At 38.6% G+C, this 19697-nt stretch overlaps 1 protein-coding gene across 1 annotated transcript in view; it reads right to left on the reverse strand.

Annotated features, from left to right (window-relative positions):
* Positions 1-19697, reverse strand: part of DSCAM (DS cell adhesion molecule) — a 391004-nt gene that overhangs the window by 151286 nt on the left and 220021 nt on the right. Inside the window, exon 11 of the mRNA XM_085305248.1 lies at positions 8344-8622. Coding sequence (XP_085161374.1) covers positions 8344-8622 — 279 coding nt within the window. The remainder of the gene's footprint in view (positions 1-8343; positions 8623-19697) is intronic.

Raw genomic sequence — 19697 nt, forward strand, 5'->3', positions numbered from 1 at the left:
CCAAAACAGGTGAAAAATGTAAGTAATTGCACAAACATGTTTGATTTCATGCCACTCACAGTTCATCAACTTGTTTCACCTGGAGAACTATAAATAAATTTATCTTCACAACTTCCAACAAATCAATTATGAGCTGCTTAGCTTGTAAAGAGAATAGACAAAAAAGTAGCCCAAATGTTGGGAAAAAGCACTGCCATTAGAAGATATTATGTAAATAAAAATTTTGTAGTTTAAAGTCTACAAGAAGTCAAGAGAAACAACACATGCTCAGAGAAGGACTGGTATGAGAATGGACATGTTTTTGCTAAGAAACAGAAAACACATTAGAACTAGCAAGAACTGCCCTTCTGGGTCAGACCAACGGTCCATCTACCCTAACATGCTGGCTCTGGCCTGGCAAAAGGCTGGCCCCTTTCTGCAAGCCCGTTCCCTTTGCACTCCCCCGCCACCCACAGCCGTTGCAAGCCGTGCACCTAAGAAACGTGCCTGATCGGGGTGCGTTGAAAGACCTGCTGTTTACTGTGACCTTCTGTCACAGACCTTCTGTGTAAAGGAGAATTCTCTTTTATATGTTTTAACAAGCCCTCCCATCAGTTTAACTGTGTGCTTCTCAGTTTCAGTAACATGGGATTTGCTGAAGAACTGCTCCATGCTCATYTTATTCACCACCTTCTTGATACTACAAACCGTACTACACACTTCCATGTTGTGTAGGAGTGAATGCAAATATGCAATATTCAAACAGACAGAAAATTACAGAGATTGAATTATAGCCTGTGAATAATGGCAGAATTCAAGAGTAGAAGGGTATTCAGAAATTAAAATTCTAGGCAATATATTCAGTTTCCTCACCTGGGATTATGCAAAGGACAGATTATTGTATCATCTACATACTGCTAATGTAATTATACAGATTTGACTTCATATAATTGCATAAATTGAATAAAAATCTAGTCTCTCCTAAAGGACCCATGCTTTTACCCATCTCCTCTATGCCAAATAATTCATCTCAGTTGTATTAGTCTTACAAAGATTATAACTAATGCAACAAAATGACTGATAATTACTGGGCTCCTTTGTCACTGAAAAGTGTGAAGAGTATAATGTCTCTTATAAGTATCTCTTACAACAAAAGTGTTGGTATTTCTTGGTTTAATTTCCTTTCTATTTGATAACATTTTCTTTAGATTCTCCAGAATTATCTTAGAATCTCTTTTTAGATTGGTCTAACAATAATACTAACAAGAACATTAGCAAGAACCAGCAATTATCCAGGAAATAATTTGCCACTATAGTATCAATGAGTATACGCATACAGAAAGTTCTGGATAAACTAGGCAAGATTGCCCACTATGTAATAAAAGCAGRCAACCTTTGGAATACTATTTATATTAAAGTTATTTATAAAAATAACATATTTATCTAATCCCTTTGGACATATGTTAAAAAAAAAAAAGAAAAAAAGAAAAAAGGTGGTTGTCACATATAAATATTGTTTGACCATTCCTAGGGAAATATCTCCTTCTGTGTCTTTAAAGAACTTACACAGACTGTAAATATCCTTGATGTGTTGCRCCCTGATTGCTGACAAGCTCTGAACTGGGCTTTGTATAATCTTGATTTCACTGTATTTTGGATATATGTAAAACATACGGTTTTGGCTCAGATATTCTTGACTATGCTTTTTCCTGCTAAGGGAATGCCCAGTTCAGTGGTCGTATATGAAAAACTATTTTTCTATCCCAGTTAAGAACACTGACCCTTTCCATTCCAGCGACCTTCCTCAGACAACAATATGTCATGAATGCRATACTTAAAAAGACACAAGAGAATAAGGAATCAACAAGTAAAACTAAACSTGAATAAGATGTGGTGTGCAAGGGAAATACATGAAACCTTCAATAATGACTTGGCAGTTTGGGGCATGATATGTGATCATTCAGGGTGGGAAAGAGTGGAATCATTTTCTAAAGTAGTTTGCAAGGCTTCAGRTTCTTGTATCTGCTCCTTTAATTTATGACATTATCATTCTTAATCACTACTTTTATTATAGAATTTGATATTAGAATGGTAACCGTGGAAATTGGATTACAAGTCCAGAATAAGTGTATGATTAGCAATCATACAAACATAAACAGAGTACGTTTCAATCTTACTTGGCAAACACTATGCCCACATGCAGTAACAGAMACAATTTCTGTGTTCACTGAGACTTTAGCCTTCCTTTAGGGCTACTTATAAAAGTGCCAATTGCTACTGTTATTTTTGAGGACATGACTTCCTGACTTTTAGTCTTAAGATTGTCATTAGAAACCAGAAGTGATGCTACAGCAAAAGGAATTACTCATTCAGTGATCTTTCAAGTGTTTCTATATTGTTAATTAGGTAAAACCATATCATTTTTCTTCTTACAGAAATGATTGGGAAGTAAACAGAGGATACCTTTTTTCCTTTTTTTGGGGGGGGTTCCTTCCCCATTGATAGTTTCCTTCTCAGTTTTATCTCAAGTGAATGAATTCTTCAGAGCTATATGCTACCACGTTTTGGAAGATAATGCTGTTGACTACTCGATCTAGATTTTAGTATTTAGATTCAGATTATRAAGACACATTCACTTTTTCATTATCCCCTAAACAAAATTTGCTTAGTAAGAAATTCTCCAAGTTCATTTGTCTGATCTGCTTAAGTAGAGTTAATGGAGAAGAGAAAGCAATTAGTTTTCCTCCTCTCTCTGTAGTTATAAAGGTGTGGGTCATCCTATGCCCCTTKATAAATGAAGCACCCTGAAATAACTCATGAATATGACTGAACATTTCTTCTCTTATTATTACCTTTGTTTCAGCAGCACAGTCCCTTGAGCCTATAAAGGAGGGCATTTAAAATTGCTTTAATAGTAAGTTTCTTTCAGGCTCTCTCATTTAATGCAGCCCACGGATCTGTGATGAAAAATGAGCTGTTGAATTGTTTAGTTTAACAGCAATAAGTTGACAGATGCAAACTATTTAACGGTTGAACTCAAAGGACCTAAAAAAGGTATTTCCTCTCAATATTATGACTAGCAATCTCAGGCTCTCATGAAGGGAAAACAAAGGATGAGGGAAATCAGAATAGGATGCTGAAGCTAACACGAATGCCACAGTGACATTTCAAAGGATGGAAAATGCATTTATTATCTACTGTGAAACGATCCTGATAAGATGAGAAAAGATGAGAAAAGATGAGTTGGTACCCTAATAAGATGCTGCTTACTAGTGTCATCACTATTGACAAAGATGGACTTTACAAGCTACTAACTAAAATTAATTCATAAGTGCATTCTAATGTTCCCTAATTTAATTTTGTTTCACGTAAATCCAAGAATCCTTTCTGACTCTGYTTCAGACCAGAGACAAGACAACAAATTCAAGCATTCCTTGCTGGACTTAAAATCTGTGGAAGTGCTTCTGGCTCCCAAGTACAGTGATTAGTACATTACACTAGAGAGTAATGCTGAATACTCTTAACATGAGCTCCTCTGGTGGGCTACTGGAGTGAGTTAAGAAATAATCTATGACATTGGCCCAGAATACAATGTTTCATTTTTACATGGAATATTTGTACTTTACATTTAGATCATACTGTCAAAATGATGGAAGAAATTTAATCAGCCAAAGCAACCATTGATGTATTAATGAATGAGATCATTAAACACTGTACTTCAGCAGAGATGAACAGTTATTAAATTTGGTCATTGGACCTAAGAGGTCGATTTAGCTGGTTTAGTGAAACCATTTCCTATGCAGTTCAAGAAAAAAGATGTACTTCTGCAAAATGAGAAAGCGCAGAGTGGTTTGTGTTGATCAGGTTTGCCTAATGAGAACATTAAACAGGAAGTGAATCATTCAAGAATAACCTTCAAAGCCAGAGTGTAAACACCAGCAAAGAAAGTAAATGAGTTTTGACAYCAAGTGTGACCATAAATCTTTTCCATCTACTTTTCTGTCAGAGACTGCATTTACTGCATCATACTACCATCAGAAAGCAGACCGATGCTTCATGGAAGATTCAAGGCTCAGGGGCTTTTCATTGGGTACTTAACTCTCTAACGATATAAGACATACCTGGCAAGCACAAAATGAAAACACATTTAGGCTAAATGCATTAAGGGGGGGTTATTAGGTATTTAAAGACCTTATCTCAATTTAAACTCATGATATGTTCACTAACAGGAATTTTAAAATCATGATTTATATTATCTTTGAATTCTCTGTTCTCACAGTATCTGAGAATTTTTGAACTCATAACACATTCATGAGCTTTTTCCTTTTGGTTACCAATTAAAATCTTTTTCACCACTCTTTATTTCATAATTATTTCATTCTCATCTTAGGAACCTCTATCAAAATGAATAATACATGATAAAGTGTCTATAGATTTTTAATCACTCTTTGGAAGACAGCCTTAATTAATAAAGCTTTAATTAATTCCACAGAGTGACTTAAGGATTTGACAGAAAAGATATTTTCCTAACTTCCACAGACAGTTTTCATGATAGGATCCTATTCTTTCCTTCCTGTTAAAGAAACAATGCTAGTATGTTGCTAGCTCTTAGAGCAGTCTCAGTTCTGGTGGTTTCCCTGTCATAGGTTCCTAGCAAAGTATGAGTGCAACAAGAAATAAAATAATCAAAATAATAAAAATAATAACAATTTATTGGTTTGCAAGGAGCCAGTGCAGCACAAGCTTCCAAAGTGAAAGCTCAGTTTTCACTCACCTGGGCTGCCTACCTGCAGTCCCTGCAGTAAAGAGAGGATGACCTTCTTAAATAATGACCTCTTTTAGAAGATATTCCATAAACATTAGGACCCATCAAGCCTTGTTCTCTGTGGATTTGTATTTTATGGCTGCGTACAAACTCTAGTGGTAGCATTTCCTGTGTTTATAGAAAGGCTCACCAGAGCAGATTTTCTGGTGTCTAGTATTATGCTGTTTCACACTTAGTAAAGGTGTTTCTAAACAATTCAACTCCTTTTGTTAGCCTTTTAGGCTTTCAGTTCTATCTGAGGCATTTTCACCTCTTCAGATTTATCTGATTTGGCCAGGAAGTGTCRGAGGAAAGAAGTACTGGCAGACCTGCATCCAAAGCATGTGACTACAAAGTCTCATTTCCAGCTCCTCACCAAAGAACCTATGACAGAGAAACCACCAGAACTGGGACCACTTTGAGAGCTCTCTACCCAGGGTTGCACAGCTGCTCAAAAGCTTTCTGCCCTCATTTCCTTTCTCTCAGTAAGCCCTTTCCATCTGCTGTGTGATGCTCTGTGAGGAAGCTCTGTGGAAGCAGGTCGTCATCCTTCTTTGCTACGTCAGGCAAATTCCAGCATTGCTTGCCAGGTATTTGGAAAAGTCCTCATTACCATTTGGTTGATTTTATACAGCCCAAATTAACAGAAATAACAGTGAGAATTTACTGTAATGTGCTTACAAATTTTAAAAGATCAGTGTTTGTTTTCCTTTGGCCATTTCATACTCCTTATTTTGGAATAGTCATCATTTTTAAATCTACTTTTAACAAGAAAACGCCACCAATATAAATAGGGGAAAAGGAACTTTGTGGGGAACAGTCATGTTTGCTTTATTTTCTTCTCTCACTCACTGTCTGTTGTCATATCAAAAATGCACACGCTTCATATAAGACATTCTCAGAACCCATCTCCTGACATTTAAAAAAGTCAATATTTACATTTAGAGCACACTGCCGAGAAACCGTCATGCRATGTAGATTAGAAACAAGAGGAACTTAAGCACCATTTATTCTCCCTTCATTTAGAGGAAAACTGCTTGATTGATTTAGTAAAATATATTTCTGTCATATGGCACTCATAATAGGAACTGATGAGGAAGAATCTGAAAGCTCAGAGAAGAAACAGAGAGCAGGAAATCTACTCTTTACTTAAATGTGCATAGGTCAGGTTAGATGCAGATTAGCAGTGACCAAAAGCAGCCCTCAGATAGATGTCTTCTGACCAATGTGGAACAAGTTGTTTGAAGCAGTTCAATATGAGGGGAAGAGATCAGATCCACGGTGGGCAGAAAATTCAGGTCAGATATCAGACTTTATTTTCCCCCCACCCCACAACAGAGAGCTATTATCCCAGATGCAGAAGGAAAACTGATTAAGTTATTACTATTTAAATTGATAGAGATAAGAGAGAAGAGGAGCTTAAAGAAGGCTGCTGCAGAGTAATAGCCCCAGGAGGAGGAAAAGTAAAAGAGGAGAAATGAAGTAGCCCTCATAGCCTAAAGCTTTGCAGCACTAGGACTCCAGAAAGCTTTTCCTGGCTTTGGGGGAAATAGTGTGAAAAGKTACCCTCTACCAGGCCCATGGCTTTCTAAGGACTCCCTCTAGTCATGCACACCCAACGGCAGTCATCCCACCACTGACTAGGGCAGGGCTTTCAGCAGGAAGTCCAAGTAGGGCAGTGACACACCTGTGGAAAATAGAGCTTTTGGCACCAACAGCACAAAAGTGGCAGCTAGAGCTGGCTCCCTGAAAGTSCTCACCTGGAGGAGGAGGTAAGAGAGAGGCAGAAAAATGTGCAGGGGAAATCACATTGATGCCAAATAGTGGCAGGAGGAGAGCAAGGGGAAAGCGCCTGCCTGTTGCAGGCAGGCTGATGTAACCCCAGCAAGGCTCATGCCGATCAGTTGGGCATAGAGCCGAAATGCCCGCATTTGGGCTTGCACCAGCTGTTATCACCTCATGGTTCTTGGCACTGAAAACAGGACAGTCATTTTCTGCAGTGCACCAGTTTTCAGCGGTACAACTTATGTCAACTTCTTGTTTTGAAGATCACCCTACCATCCTTGTTTTGATGAAATGCCTGTAGGAACTCATGCAGAGCTGCTAAATTGATTCTTTCCCATCACGTGAACAACTTTGCAGCACTGAGCATAGCTGCAACTTGGCTGCTATTAGGTGGTGCATCTCTGCACAGGGCAGACATACTCAAYGTGCTTTCTGCTATGGCAAGACGTCGTGAACTTTCTCTAGTACAGGAAAAGAGAAGGTGAGGAAATTCTTCTTTTACTACTAGAATGATCACTAGGGTTAAAAGCCAACAGAACAGTGTAGGAAAAAATAATTAAGGGCATGTAGTTAATTAAACTACTTCACTTAAGAATTAYTGGATAGGTGGTGAAAGTAATAAATGTCTATACTGAGTAATACTTCAAAAGCAGTTAAAATTAGTGAAAAATTAAAAACAATCATTAAAGTAGTATTCATATCAAAACTAGTGAAAAAGCAATAGGCCCATTTGCAGCTGAGTTGTGGAATTACCAGCATAATGAAAGTCAGCATACAAATTCTGTAAGCGGAAAACTAGGGAATATTCCATTAATGATGATCCTAGGGCAAAAAGAAGATTTGATTTAAAAGGAAGAGTTGTTCAGAATGTTTTGCTTCAAATGAGTTTTTGAAAAAATACCTGACAGAGGTGGCAAAAAGCCCTAAGTGGTTTTAAGAATTGTCTTGGTAAGCTTATGGAAAGGAATGTAAGACGTAGTGATCTGCAATAGCCACAAACAACTAGGGTCCCTTGCAGTATCCCTACTCCCTCTTTCTCTGAGCTGTTTAATGGCTTGGTAGCAAAAGGAGATGGTGGGAAGAAAGAGTATTGCAATCTTATTGAAAGCACTTTGAAAAACTTTCAGGAGAAATGATTTTTTGAGGGTAAAGTTTTTCACAATAAGTTTAAAAATATATTACAAGGCAAAATAATCTTATGATGATCCCAGGAAAAAGTCTTGGCTAAGGTGTGATTTAAAAGGTAAAAGTTAATGGAGATAAGGTATCTCTCTAATAGGTCTTGTCCACATAAAATATTTCTTATGGAAAGTCTATATTCACTTCTGTTTCGAGGCAAAATGTAGTGAAGTGAGCATGAGTAAATGAATCATGCTAATTGAGTAATAAACACAAATTAAAAAACARCAACAAGAGAACAGGAGAGTATCTTCTCCCTATGAAGAAAACATCAGTGCATTCCTTTTTACTGATATAATKTTATATGAGAGGATGTTCTAAATTAAAAACAGGCATAATCAGACTAGAATAATAACAGAGGAATTTGATACCATTTCAAAGGCCTGATCCCAAAGGATGAGTGAGCTTGTACCTCACAAAATTTTCCAGAAGTAAATTTGGTGACTTCCTCATTTCCCCTGTGCACTCCAGGCTGTTAATTATGTTCAAGGCTCATATTTTCCAGTATTTTGTACTTCCCATCAAACAGATGTCATTAGAAAATACTGATGAATTCTGCWCAATTGGTGCCCTTCAAACTAATTACATCTACTTACCTCTCACAATTAATTGGCTTTGGTGCTCCACAGCTGCTGCATCATTTCTAGCTATACAGGTATAATTCCCATTGTGCATCAGTGAAAGATTAGAAATCCTTAAGGAGCTGGTGAAGTCAATGTTGTCAATGGTCACCCCGAGACTAGCTGGAATAGGCCTGCCATCCTTCTGCCAGGTGATTGTGATGGGCAAATCCCCAGAGACCACGACGCAGGGAATGAAGACTCGCTGGCCRATGGAGAACCTTGGGAACTCAAAAGGCTGAATAAAAGGCGGAACTGAAATAGAAGAGAAAAAATGAATTATTGCAGATAAAGCCTCATTTCCACAAATAATGTAATGGAGCAGATATTTAGTATGTGCCATGCTGAATATATCACAGTAACACCTTTGATAGCTATAGGGCATCTTTTAGCTAAAAATCACATCCCTTACAAATACCTTTCTGGGACAGGCTTTATTTTTCTCAGCTACCAGATGCATAAGTGGAGAGGACAAGCAGTGAAATCCCCAGCTTCCAGAGATATCAAACACCACTGATTCCTGCAACTGTATTCAGCATCTCTTAAAAAAAAAAAAAACCCACACATAATGCTAACTCTTGATTCTTCAGATCTTTTACAAGAGAGATTACCTGGAGAGTCCAGGAAGAGCTCAGCAGTTTTCAGGTTCTGCTCCAAGGGGCTTGCTTAGGATCATAGAACAAATCTGGAACAGTGTTCCAGCTGTGAGACACCTTTGTCTCTGGGACAGGATAAAATAGAGTAAAAGCTTGTAGAMCTAGTCCTGAAACTTTTTTCTTAGCTTTTCAAGGCACAGTTTTCAAAAAGATTATTCAAAGGTATGAAGTCAGGGCATACATAGTATTGTGGATATCAAACTTATGGTAACACTGATTTCTGAGTAGAGGCACAGTGCATGGCATAAACTGCCAAGCTGGTATAATTTAATTCCTGCTAATGGTTTGAAGGACTTTTTCTTTATTTGGCCAATAGTCTCTCTTTTTTTAACTTACTATTCTGCGGGTGAAAACAAGGAGAGAAATGCTCTCTATTTCCGACATAGGCAAGAATTCTGCTATTAATAAAACTTTTTATTGTCATGTACTTCTAATGAAAACAGTGGGCTGGTTTCAGTAAAAAGTACAGGAAAATAATAGAGGTGCCTCAGTTTCATCCAATTGCAGCTGAAACATTTACCAACAATGTGGCAGACCAAGAGTCATACACCTACCCCAACTGAAGGAATTTAAATCTTCTCCCCTYCTCAGAGGACTCTAACAACCAGGGCATTGATCTAAGATCAGTTTCTATCAATCACTCTTGAAAAGACTATAAAACCAACTTTGCAAGCAATACTCATTTATTCATTTATCAAAAGAGATAAACAAAGACTAATCAAAAGAGATAACCAGAAGAGTTTATGTACTTCAGAATCAGGAGTGCCTTTTTCTGTTCTTGCCCATGAGATTATGTAAATATTGTCTACATTGCATTTGAACGACATCAAGAAGAAAGACTGAAGGAGACCCACAGCAGAACATTCATATTACTGTATATTGGACGGAGCTGCTGGTTTTATATAAATGTGTTTCTTTTGACCTCTCTCCCTTTAGCAAACCAAAAGCTGGTTGCTCCTCAAAACTGAGTGCCAAGAAGAAAAAGAAGTTCTTGAAAATGATTTCAACATATGCCAACCCACTGACTTCCTTAGCAGCATTTCTACTCCCTCACGAGTGTCTTATTTCCAGGTGGCAAGGACAGGTGTCCATGACAGTTAATATGTCAGCTTGATGCACTTCTTCTCATCACTGCAGATGTTGGCTGCTCTTGCATCAGGAGTAAGAAAGTTGATCTTTGAGGAACTAAAATTGACCCCCTCCTAAGGGCAAAGGCATTGGTCAAAGGTTTGTGTACATCTGCATCCCGGAGCGAGAGGGAGAGAGACAAACCAGGTATGAAGTTCCCTGGTTTTGGAAGAGCCCTTATGCTGTTTGATGGGGAGAATTCATGACAATGAGCAGCTCTCAYGGAGAAGTACCACCATCAGGCTGCAGATAAAATGATGCAGGATGTAACAACTCGCTCTTGCAGGCTTTCCGGGACTTCTTTCGAGATAGGTTCACTGTATAGAGTGGTGAGAAGTGCCGCTGCAATCAATTTTTCTCACACTCTGTAATGTCTTTTCCTGACTGCTATCTCTCAGATTGATAAAATCTGTCTTGCTGTGTTTTGAAAGTCTGGTAGATCAGGCATATGGAAAAAAAAAAAAAAAAGAAAAAAGAAAGAAATTCAGTGCAGATTACTGTGTTTATTTGAACTTTGAGCACTGGAAATTAATCACTTTTCCACTAGGGAACTAATGGCACAAAATGAGGCAAAATGTCTGCCAACCTTTTCTAATTATCTTAGTGCAGCTAAGACAGTCACATGTGATATTAAGACAGTCATACGAGATATTTTGAATTCTTTGAGTGTCAATTGAAAAAGGCCAAATTTCTCTTAGCATTTATTGACACACAGTTTATAATGTAAGTGGGAATGAGAAATTTTTAGGAGACTGTCAAAAGGTTTGACATAACCTTTCCCCTTGATGAATGCAAGTACCTGCTAAATGCCAAATGGAAGCCACATACTTGATGTGTTGGCTAACACATTTCTTCCCAAATCCTTCTCTTAGTATGAGGCTGCGTTACAGAAAAATATACTAAAAATTCAGAACAAGCTGGCAAATTGTTTCTGCATTTTTTACTGAGGACATAATAGATTTGAACTAATCATCCAGTGACAAAATGATATTAAAAAAAAATCAGACAATATATCACTTTGAGGACTTTCAAATGCATCCTCACTCTCCACCTCCCTGATGAAAAAAAAGGGGATTAAGATCATTACGTCATACTGAAGCATTTTTCACAAAATATTGTTTGCAAGGCTGAATTTACCATTTCTAAAATTTATGTAGCAGCCTAGAGAGCAYCTCAGAGATTGTCTAAAATACTTACAGACAGCGCATTTCTCCTCTACACAGGTTTTTAAGATACGGAGGAAATCAGCACTTATTTCTACTTTGCAAAGTATAATGTATATTCAACCTGAAGGAGCTTGCAGTCCTGACAAGGAGCTTATTTTAAAACGCAACATGTAATTTAAAATCAGTGCTTTAAAAAAGTCAGTAGTCTAGCAATAACTTGAAAGTGTTGAAAAATGTTTTTGAGCTACAATATTTACCAGTTTATGCTGCTTAAGACAGTTCCCACTGACCAAATATAGCAGATAAATTATCTCCCTGTTAGCCCAGAGAAAAGAACAACTACCAAAAATCATTTATTAAATCTTAGGAACAGAGTAAAACAAAGCTGAAATCAGGCTAATCATTTATGAAATACGGAAGTTCCCACATATATTTCTGAAGTACAAAGTTGATGTATTTCCAACAGAAGAAAACAGCAAGCTTGACTAACCAATTTTTTTTTTTTGTACAGCAATAGCACAGCTTTAGCTTACAGCACTTAAAAAAACACAGATGTATACTGCTATAAAACTGATAGAAAGGTTATAATAGGATGGATGTATTTAAAAATCTGTTCTAAATACTGCAGTGTGTAATACAGTATTTTCCTTCTCCAGAAGGAGCTTTGGTTTGATCAGACTGAAGAGCTCATATTTGTTTTTTTGTTATATTATGCTATTTTATACATAAAATGTTACATGTCRCATATATAGAGAGAGGGGTATATGTGCGTGCATACACAGAAGGGATACTTCTTCCTCTAYCCACAATGGGCTAAACAGTGAAAATCTCTGCTCTCTGCTGTAAAATACAATGGCTTGGGAATGCTTGATCGATGAGTGCTTCTTGAATTAAGTGTCTCTTTAAGAAGAGGATCACGGGCCAGTCTCATTAGTGCTAATGTAAAAAGGCTTAAATTATGTTTTCTTGCCCTAGCAAGGTCTTCTGTACCTCTGGGAGATTATTGTAAAGGAGGGCAAGGAGGGCTTCCACACTGCGTTCCATTAGCAAAGGAAACATCTCTAATTTCTTGCCCTCTGTTCCATGGGAGTTGCCTTGGAAGAAACTGCTGAGGCAATTCACTAAAACAGTATTCTGCCGATACCCTGTCTTCTTCAGCAGCTCTGTGAACACAAACAATGCTGCTCTCCTGTGGTTCCCCTGATAAAATGAAAGTTGTCCTCTTTTTTCCTCATTGGCTACTGTGGATTTTCCTGCAATGACACTGTTGCAGGAACTGCACCAACACTGTACAATACTTYTAGCAAGGAATACATACAGTCCATAACCAGTGAAGCCTTTTGTAGGTACAAAGGAATTGCTGCCAYGCTTACATAACACAGATGCATTGGCCTATGCAGAGTGATAACCACCAAACTACGTAGCCTCTTGCAGAAGCCAAGTGACACCAGATATCATGCACTGAGTGTGAAATGGCCAAAACTGTTTTATATTTTCACAGACCCTAGCCACAAGCTAATGATTTGTGCATTTTCTGATCGATTTATTGACTGTTTCTCCTAAACAGTTCCACCACTTTGGGTGATGGTCTAACTAGTTCCACATAGCCACTGAAGCACTTGTTTTTTCTGCTTCTTTCCTCTCTGTATTGAGCCTTGTCAGTAGGGCATGYCATTCATTGAACTATCCATTAATGACATTTCCTAGTCTGAGACACCTGCCTTCCTCTCTTGTTGGACGTTAATGAAAACCATCCTGAGAAGAGAATACGATTATATTCTTCAAGCCTTTCTAAGAGCATGCATTGAAAAGAAAAGAACCAAATAAATTGCTGTGATGTCTCTGCGGCTGCACAACATTTTCATCTATTTGTAAGCTCATTAGTTGCCAAAATTAACCCTATAGTCAAAGATTTTCAAAGTCTCATGACAATGAGCGGTGGTATTTTATTAGTAATTCTGCCACTGAGCGTGGCAGAGCAAGTGCTCTGGTGTGTAGATAGCAGGTAAGCTTATGAGACTTCACTCTCCACCTTAGTCCCCACTCCCCCATCCTACAATACAACACTGGCAACTCACAGGCTCTCTGATACTATACTGGAAATATCCTCCAAATTAGAGATGACTTAAAATGCTATGTAGAAACCAAGAGTGATTTTATGTCACGTSACATCCATCTATTGAACTTCCTCCCTTCAGCCTCCACTGTGAGGGAAAAAGTGCATGCCCTTATAGCATGAATCACCACGCAAACATAGAACGGAGAGAAGCTCAGCTCCCTTCCCCAGAGGATGCATTTGCCTCTGCTTTTTATGCAGAAATCATTCTTGATTCAAAGATAAGACAGCAATTGTAAGAGGTATATTAACAAAGCAACTGTTACCTTCACTGTTAAARTTTTACATGATAAAATGCCTAATTTGCATGTATCCAGAAGCACTCTCCYAGTTGGTTATTTTTACATTGCGTTTGGAAGCTGATCCTCAAATTCTGTCCCCTAGATTTTACGGTAACCTTGAGTTGAATGTATGTTGAACAGTGAAGAGTTTACACAGATCTCCTAAGTCTTGCATACTGAGTGCCAAACAGACTGTCTTAAACCCTTCTTCAGACACCCCCATTGATTAGGTGTCTTTCCCTTGTGACTGCGGCTTTCACAAGGGAAATATCACTGCCAAAGTGTATATTTCCTCAAGGCAGCCTTCTGCTCCTTGTARCAAGTCCCCATTAAGTGACCCCAGAATAACTGTTCAGGGTCTTTTTGAGGATCTTTCACAAGACTGGTCACCTATTCTCAACATATGGCCAATACATAATTCCTGYACAGGTCAATTCCAGACAGTATGGAAGATCTGAACATTTCTTCCTGAACGAGTTGCAACAGGCTGGGAGAGCTCCAAAAAGATACTGCATGGGAGCATGASAGAAGAAAGGCAGGAAGAGGTGTTAATGAAAGAAGTATCTAAAGGTTCTGTCAAAGCCAGAAGATTTTTCTCACTCAAATCCTTAGCAACATTCATTCAGTAGGACTAATTAAAAGTCAAGTCTTACACACATGCATGAAACTAAATTTACACTTGCTTTAATCTATACCACAGACTGAAATAAGCATAAAAATATCAGTAAATTGCTTGATGACAGCATGCAGCATGGGCCACAGAGCCYTTAAAAGAGTCTCCTTGAAAGTTTTCTCCTTCTGTGCCTGCATAGTTTTCAGTATCTAAAACAGCCCACCTTGAACTGCAATGCAACTTCATGAATAACATTTTATATATTAGAAAAAGCTAAATACTTCCCAGAAAAAGCAGAAGAGGATCTATTTAAATAGTTGCAACATTAAGGTATTTAGAAGTAGTCCTTGTTTGTTTACATGATTTCTAAAACGAAACAGGTATTTCTATAAAGCAACAGGATGGCAAAATTCTTTTATCCTGTTCACAAGGGGTGAAGTGCTATCACTTCAGGATAAGGTAATAAGAAGTCTTCTAAATCAATGAGATACATAAGCTCTACAAGATCAGAGACAGGCCTTTTGAACACTGYACTTCTTTTTTTAATGATGCTGCACCCTTCCCTCTCTGGGGCTTCTTTTCAATTAATTTCTGYACGAGAAGTGTGAATAGCAGCAGGCTGTTTACATGAGAAGTGCATCCCATGAGACTGATGAAAAGAAAATCATCACTTAGCACTGATGGCTTTTACAGTAGCTGAGAAAACTATTACTATGAATTACATAATAAAAAAATTGAGATAATGACTCAGTCCTGTTTTWAAAATGCTTTGAGATTTACTAAAATGCTGCAGAAAAGATGTTGTTATTATTATTTTACCTCCTTGATACTTGAAGGTTTGTTTTTCAATGGAAATATGGAACTGACAGATGGGGTGGATCATAGTCTCTTACTTTGTTTGCCAACACTTCCCATTATAAGACCATTTTCATTTGCTTACACTTTTGTTTGGATAGTATTTTTCCAGGCCAGGTATCTGCCTCAGGTAGAGTCATTTCAGCTGGAAAGTTTCAGTTACAACTGTTTGGCCAAATCCAAGAATAAGGGGGRAGGAGGGGATGGTGGAAGAACAGGAACGCGGTAGGTTTTGCGCTTACTATAAAGGAAAAGAAAGCATTATGAGACTCTGAGAAGTTCCATCAGTGCTTTCAAGTTCGGCAGGTGATGGCACTAGTATCAGGCATTCTTCTTGCTGTCCCAATGAAAAGTTATCACAAGGTTGCCCAAATGTTGTATTTTGAGCAAAAATGAATCAATAAATAAACAAACTACAGTTAAAACAGCTTCAGAAAACATTTGTCARGGATTAAATCCAAAAGCTCCCACGATTCAACCTGCACTGAACACTTCCTAGTACTCCCTTCAGTGGCTGAGTCCATTACGACTACAAGGGGCAGCTGCAGTCCTGGACAGATGCCAGATACAAAAGTGGACAGAATTCACCTCTGTAGTGTTCATAATGCTCCTCATGTTCACCCCATGGAGAAGAAAGTGATTTGAATGCAGAAAGAAAGGAGATARCAGGGCCAAGGGAACAAAATGGGGGAACCAGCCTTGTCGCTGGACATGCAGAAATAAGCAGCAAGTGGTAGAGCAGGAACTGGAACTGGTGCCCAGSAGGACAAAAGAGAATCATAACATTGGATTTAAGGGCAGTGGAGGAAGGTCACAGKTTGGGAGCAGGCTGGCAGTAGGAATGCAAAGGTGATGAGGAAATAAGGTGGGATTAGGAAACTAGCTGAGGGTGCAAGACTACAACAAGTGAGCTGTAGGATGGGATACGGTCCGGCTCCGAGTGAAAAACCATGTGAAGAGAACAGGGACTGAAAGCCAAGGAAGATGGGGAAGGTGAAGAGGGGCACAAAAGGAGTGTAACTGGAGACTGAGAGGAAGGTTGGGAGCTCTGAATGAGAAGACTGGTTCTGAGTCATGAGAACAAGATACCAAGGAAATAAGGACTGAGATAGGGAAGGCCTGGAGGACAGATTAGTTTTGGAACCCTAAGCAGAAAAGCCAAGACTAAAGCAAAAATGAGTTGGAAAAGACAGGAGAAGAGGTCATACTTTGGAGAAATGAACACAAGAGACTATATCTTCTAAAGAATATTCTTGTCCTGAATCCTGGATGTCTGACTTTTACTAGTCCTCTGCTGTCAGCAGGTGCATGTAAACCCCACTGGCAAATCACTACAGCTGGGTCAAATACAGAATAAGAACCTAGGGTCAYTAAGATTAAATCTATTTTTGGCAAGGTCCTTAACAAGGCTAATCTTGATGATTACTTATGTGGTTGTCAGTAAATTCTGTTTCTGTTTTGCAGGAGCAGGAGGAAAGTGGGTTCATTTTGCTTTAGAAAAAGCTAAAAGTAAAATGCACTTAAAGCAGGCCAAAGCAAAACGTGTTGAAGGAACATTACTAGAGTTATGAGGGCAAGAACTCATCAGGCATAAAGTACCAGAAATTAAGCATGCAAGCACAGTCATAGCTTGCCCCTATGTTAAGTATGTGTTACAGCATGGCTAGATTTCATGGCTGTTGTCAGAACTGGCCAATTCATTTGTCTAAATGCAAAAAAAAATTTGCCAAGATGGCTAGATTTCAAAAAAGCTCTGTCAGAACTCAGGCACAGTTCCAACAGAGCTACATCTGCCAAACAGAAACCTGATTATTTTCCTGCCAGCTTATCCACTCAGCTTTTCAGCAGCAAGCTTAGGAAACTGCTAGCTTCCAAGATCCAGATCTTATGACAGAGACAAGGTACTAGCAAGGGATATTTGGGAGTGCTGTGCCACATCTCTATGGGCCAACGTCATTGGGGTCTGCAGATCTCTGAAGTAGATGGCTGGACAGACAAGGACATCAGCTCTTCCTAAAAGTGGGGCAACTCATTTCATGTGTTGCTTGATTGCTCTGACCAACAACACAAGGAAGTTGCTGGCTCTAGGTCAAAAATATATATATGCCCAATTCCCAAGTTTTTGGCTTCCTGACAGCCTGCCAGGTGGGATGCTCCCCAGCAAGGCTCTAAAAGCCCCATTCTTGGGTTCTCCAACAGCCAGGATTTCTTTTTGAAGTTACAGCCAAGAGACATTCAGTTCTACCTAAAATCTTACAGAGATTTCTTGAGAAAGCCCTCAAGATTTTGCTTTCATTTGGATATTCAGAAATCTCAAAATACAGAATGGGTAGGCTTCTGGTATTTAATTGCATGTTTATGTTGTTGCATATCTTTATTTGGATGTTACATTTGASAAGCCTTCATTCAAGATTGAACAAGGATGCTTCACGTATTGGGGTGCCTAGAAAGTGGGCAGTCAGAAGATTGAAAAAGGGAAAAACAGTTTTATGGTAATGCAGATAAATGCTGTCCTGTGGAGCCAAATTCTGTATCTACTTTTGCCATAGATCTCTCAGATAATACTAATTAAATGGCTTAAATCTCTTTCTCAGGGGGTTGCTAATCTGGGCAATGTGACTAATTTATAGAAGGACATAGCACTCAGATGCAMCTACATTTCAATGGCAGAAATGCTTTGAACATATAAATACTGTGTAACAGCAGATTAACTGGAAAAATCTTTTGTTTGGATAGTATTTTTCCAGGCCAGGTGTCTGCCTCGGGTAGAGTCATTGCAGCTGGAAAGTTTCAGTYAGAACTCTTTGGCCAAATCTAAGAATAAAGAAGGGATGGTGGAAGAACAGGGACTTAGGAGGTTTCTGAATAGAACAAACAAAAATTTGTGAGTACTTTTAAGTTTAGTCTTTCTGTACCTCACTCACCATTTTCCAAAGAGCTCCTGGTCATCCAGGTAGGTTTTGAGAAYGAACTCATGGTTTCTGAAAACACTCTAACACCACAGCGATTATCATCTCAGAAAAACTCATGAGGAAATCRATAATTATGTCTTCCGAACAGAGCATGGAAACAAAATACCAAATAGCAGCTCATAAAGAACCTTTTATTCTGAATCACTGTTCAGATGGCTGGTTTGGGGTCGCCTTGGAAGCAGGCAGCAGAACTGAGAACTAAAGGACACATGCTGTTGGATACAGGCAATAATCACCAACTCTCCCTCTATTTCTCTGACAAATAAATAGTGGACTGATCATATAAGAAATTGAACTATAAGTAAGCAAATTCAGGTACTGATATTAAGTCCCTTTACGATGTCATATTTCAGGGTACTTTTAGCTCCAGTGTGCAAGCTGGGTGATATTTTATATTTCTCAGAATCAAACATACCTGCCTGAAAATAATCACATTCACTTTAGAGTCTATAGAGGGAGAAAAGGAGGACAAATATTAACAATATTTTAAAACAACAGGCCACCATTGACTATCTTTTCACTACTAACTCTCCAAGAGACTATCTACAATATGCTGGATAAAATCTCTATGTAGTTACAGAACAGAACAACATATAGCCATCTAGAAAAACACTGTGGCATTGCTGACCTCCAGCTAAAACAGCATAACCATGAAAATTGTTCAGGTCTGACATGCAAAGCTCAACTTTGACATTTTAGGTTTAGCGTATGAGGGTAGGATAAGAACCTTTTTCAAGTAACAATCTCTCATGAAGGCCTGGGYGTTCTGAAGTGACGAGGACACTTTCTCTGCAGTCAACACTGGCACCTCCAAAAAGATGACTACAACCCACACTCACATGTTATCTACTTTGCATGTACACTGGGTTACCACTCACATTGCAACTTGCACAACTCTGCTGAATCTGCCTTGCTGAGCGTGTGCAGGGCGATGCTGTATCACAGTGCAGCAGGGGCATCTGAGTCCCCTGGCACTCCTCAAATGCACTGCATACTTATGGCATTTATGCAGCATATGCAAGCAGCGTGTATCTGAAATTTCTAACCAACCAATGGCCCCGGCAGCTGAATATCCAGAAATACAGCAGCATACTTTCAAGCCATAAGATGTCAAAATTATTGATAAAAGCTACAGTTCACAATCAAAATTGGTAGGGATGACAAATCTGCTTTCTGGGGGAGGAGCTGTCAAGTTTGAAATCTGCAGCCTATTGGAAGGAAAAAGAATATTGCACATGAGGTACCAGCTATCATTCAAAGTGGCTATCATTCAATGTTTTGGCCTACATGCTTGCATTTTAAAGACAGACTGCTGGATTTTTTGTCTGGTTACATTCATTTTCCTAGTCACTTGAAAAATGGTATCATCTAAGAGGTAGCATTTCCCAACAGACTTACCACAGTGAACAGCTACTGCAAGTAGCAACACAACTACTAATTGGACATTCACTGCCTAAACTATGTCAACATATCTACAATATTATAGTGACGTCAAAAAAGGTACTACATACATAAAAAGAAAAAAAATCACAGTTAAATTAGC

The sequence above is a fragment of the Rhea americana genome, unplaced genomic scaffold, assembly GCF_003343005.1.
Source record: "Rhea americana isolate MKP2758 unplaced genomic scaffold, rheAme1 scaffold_101, whole genome shotgun sequence".
Classification (NCBI taxonomy): domain Eukaryota; kingdom Metazoa; phylum Chordata; class Aves; order Rheiformes; family Rheidae; genus Rhea; species Rhea americana.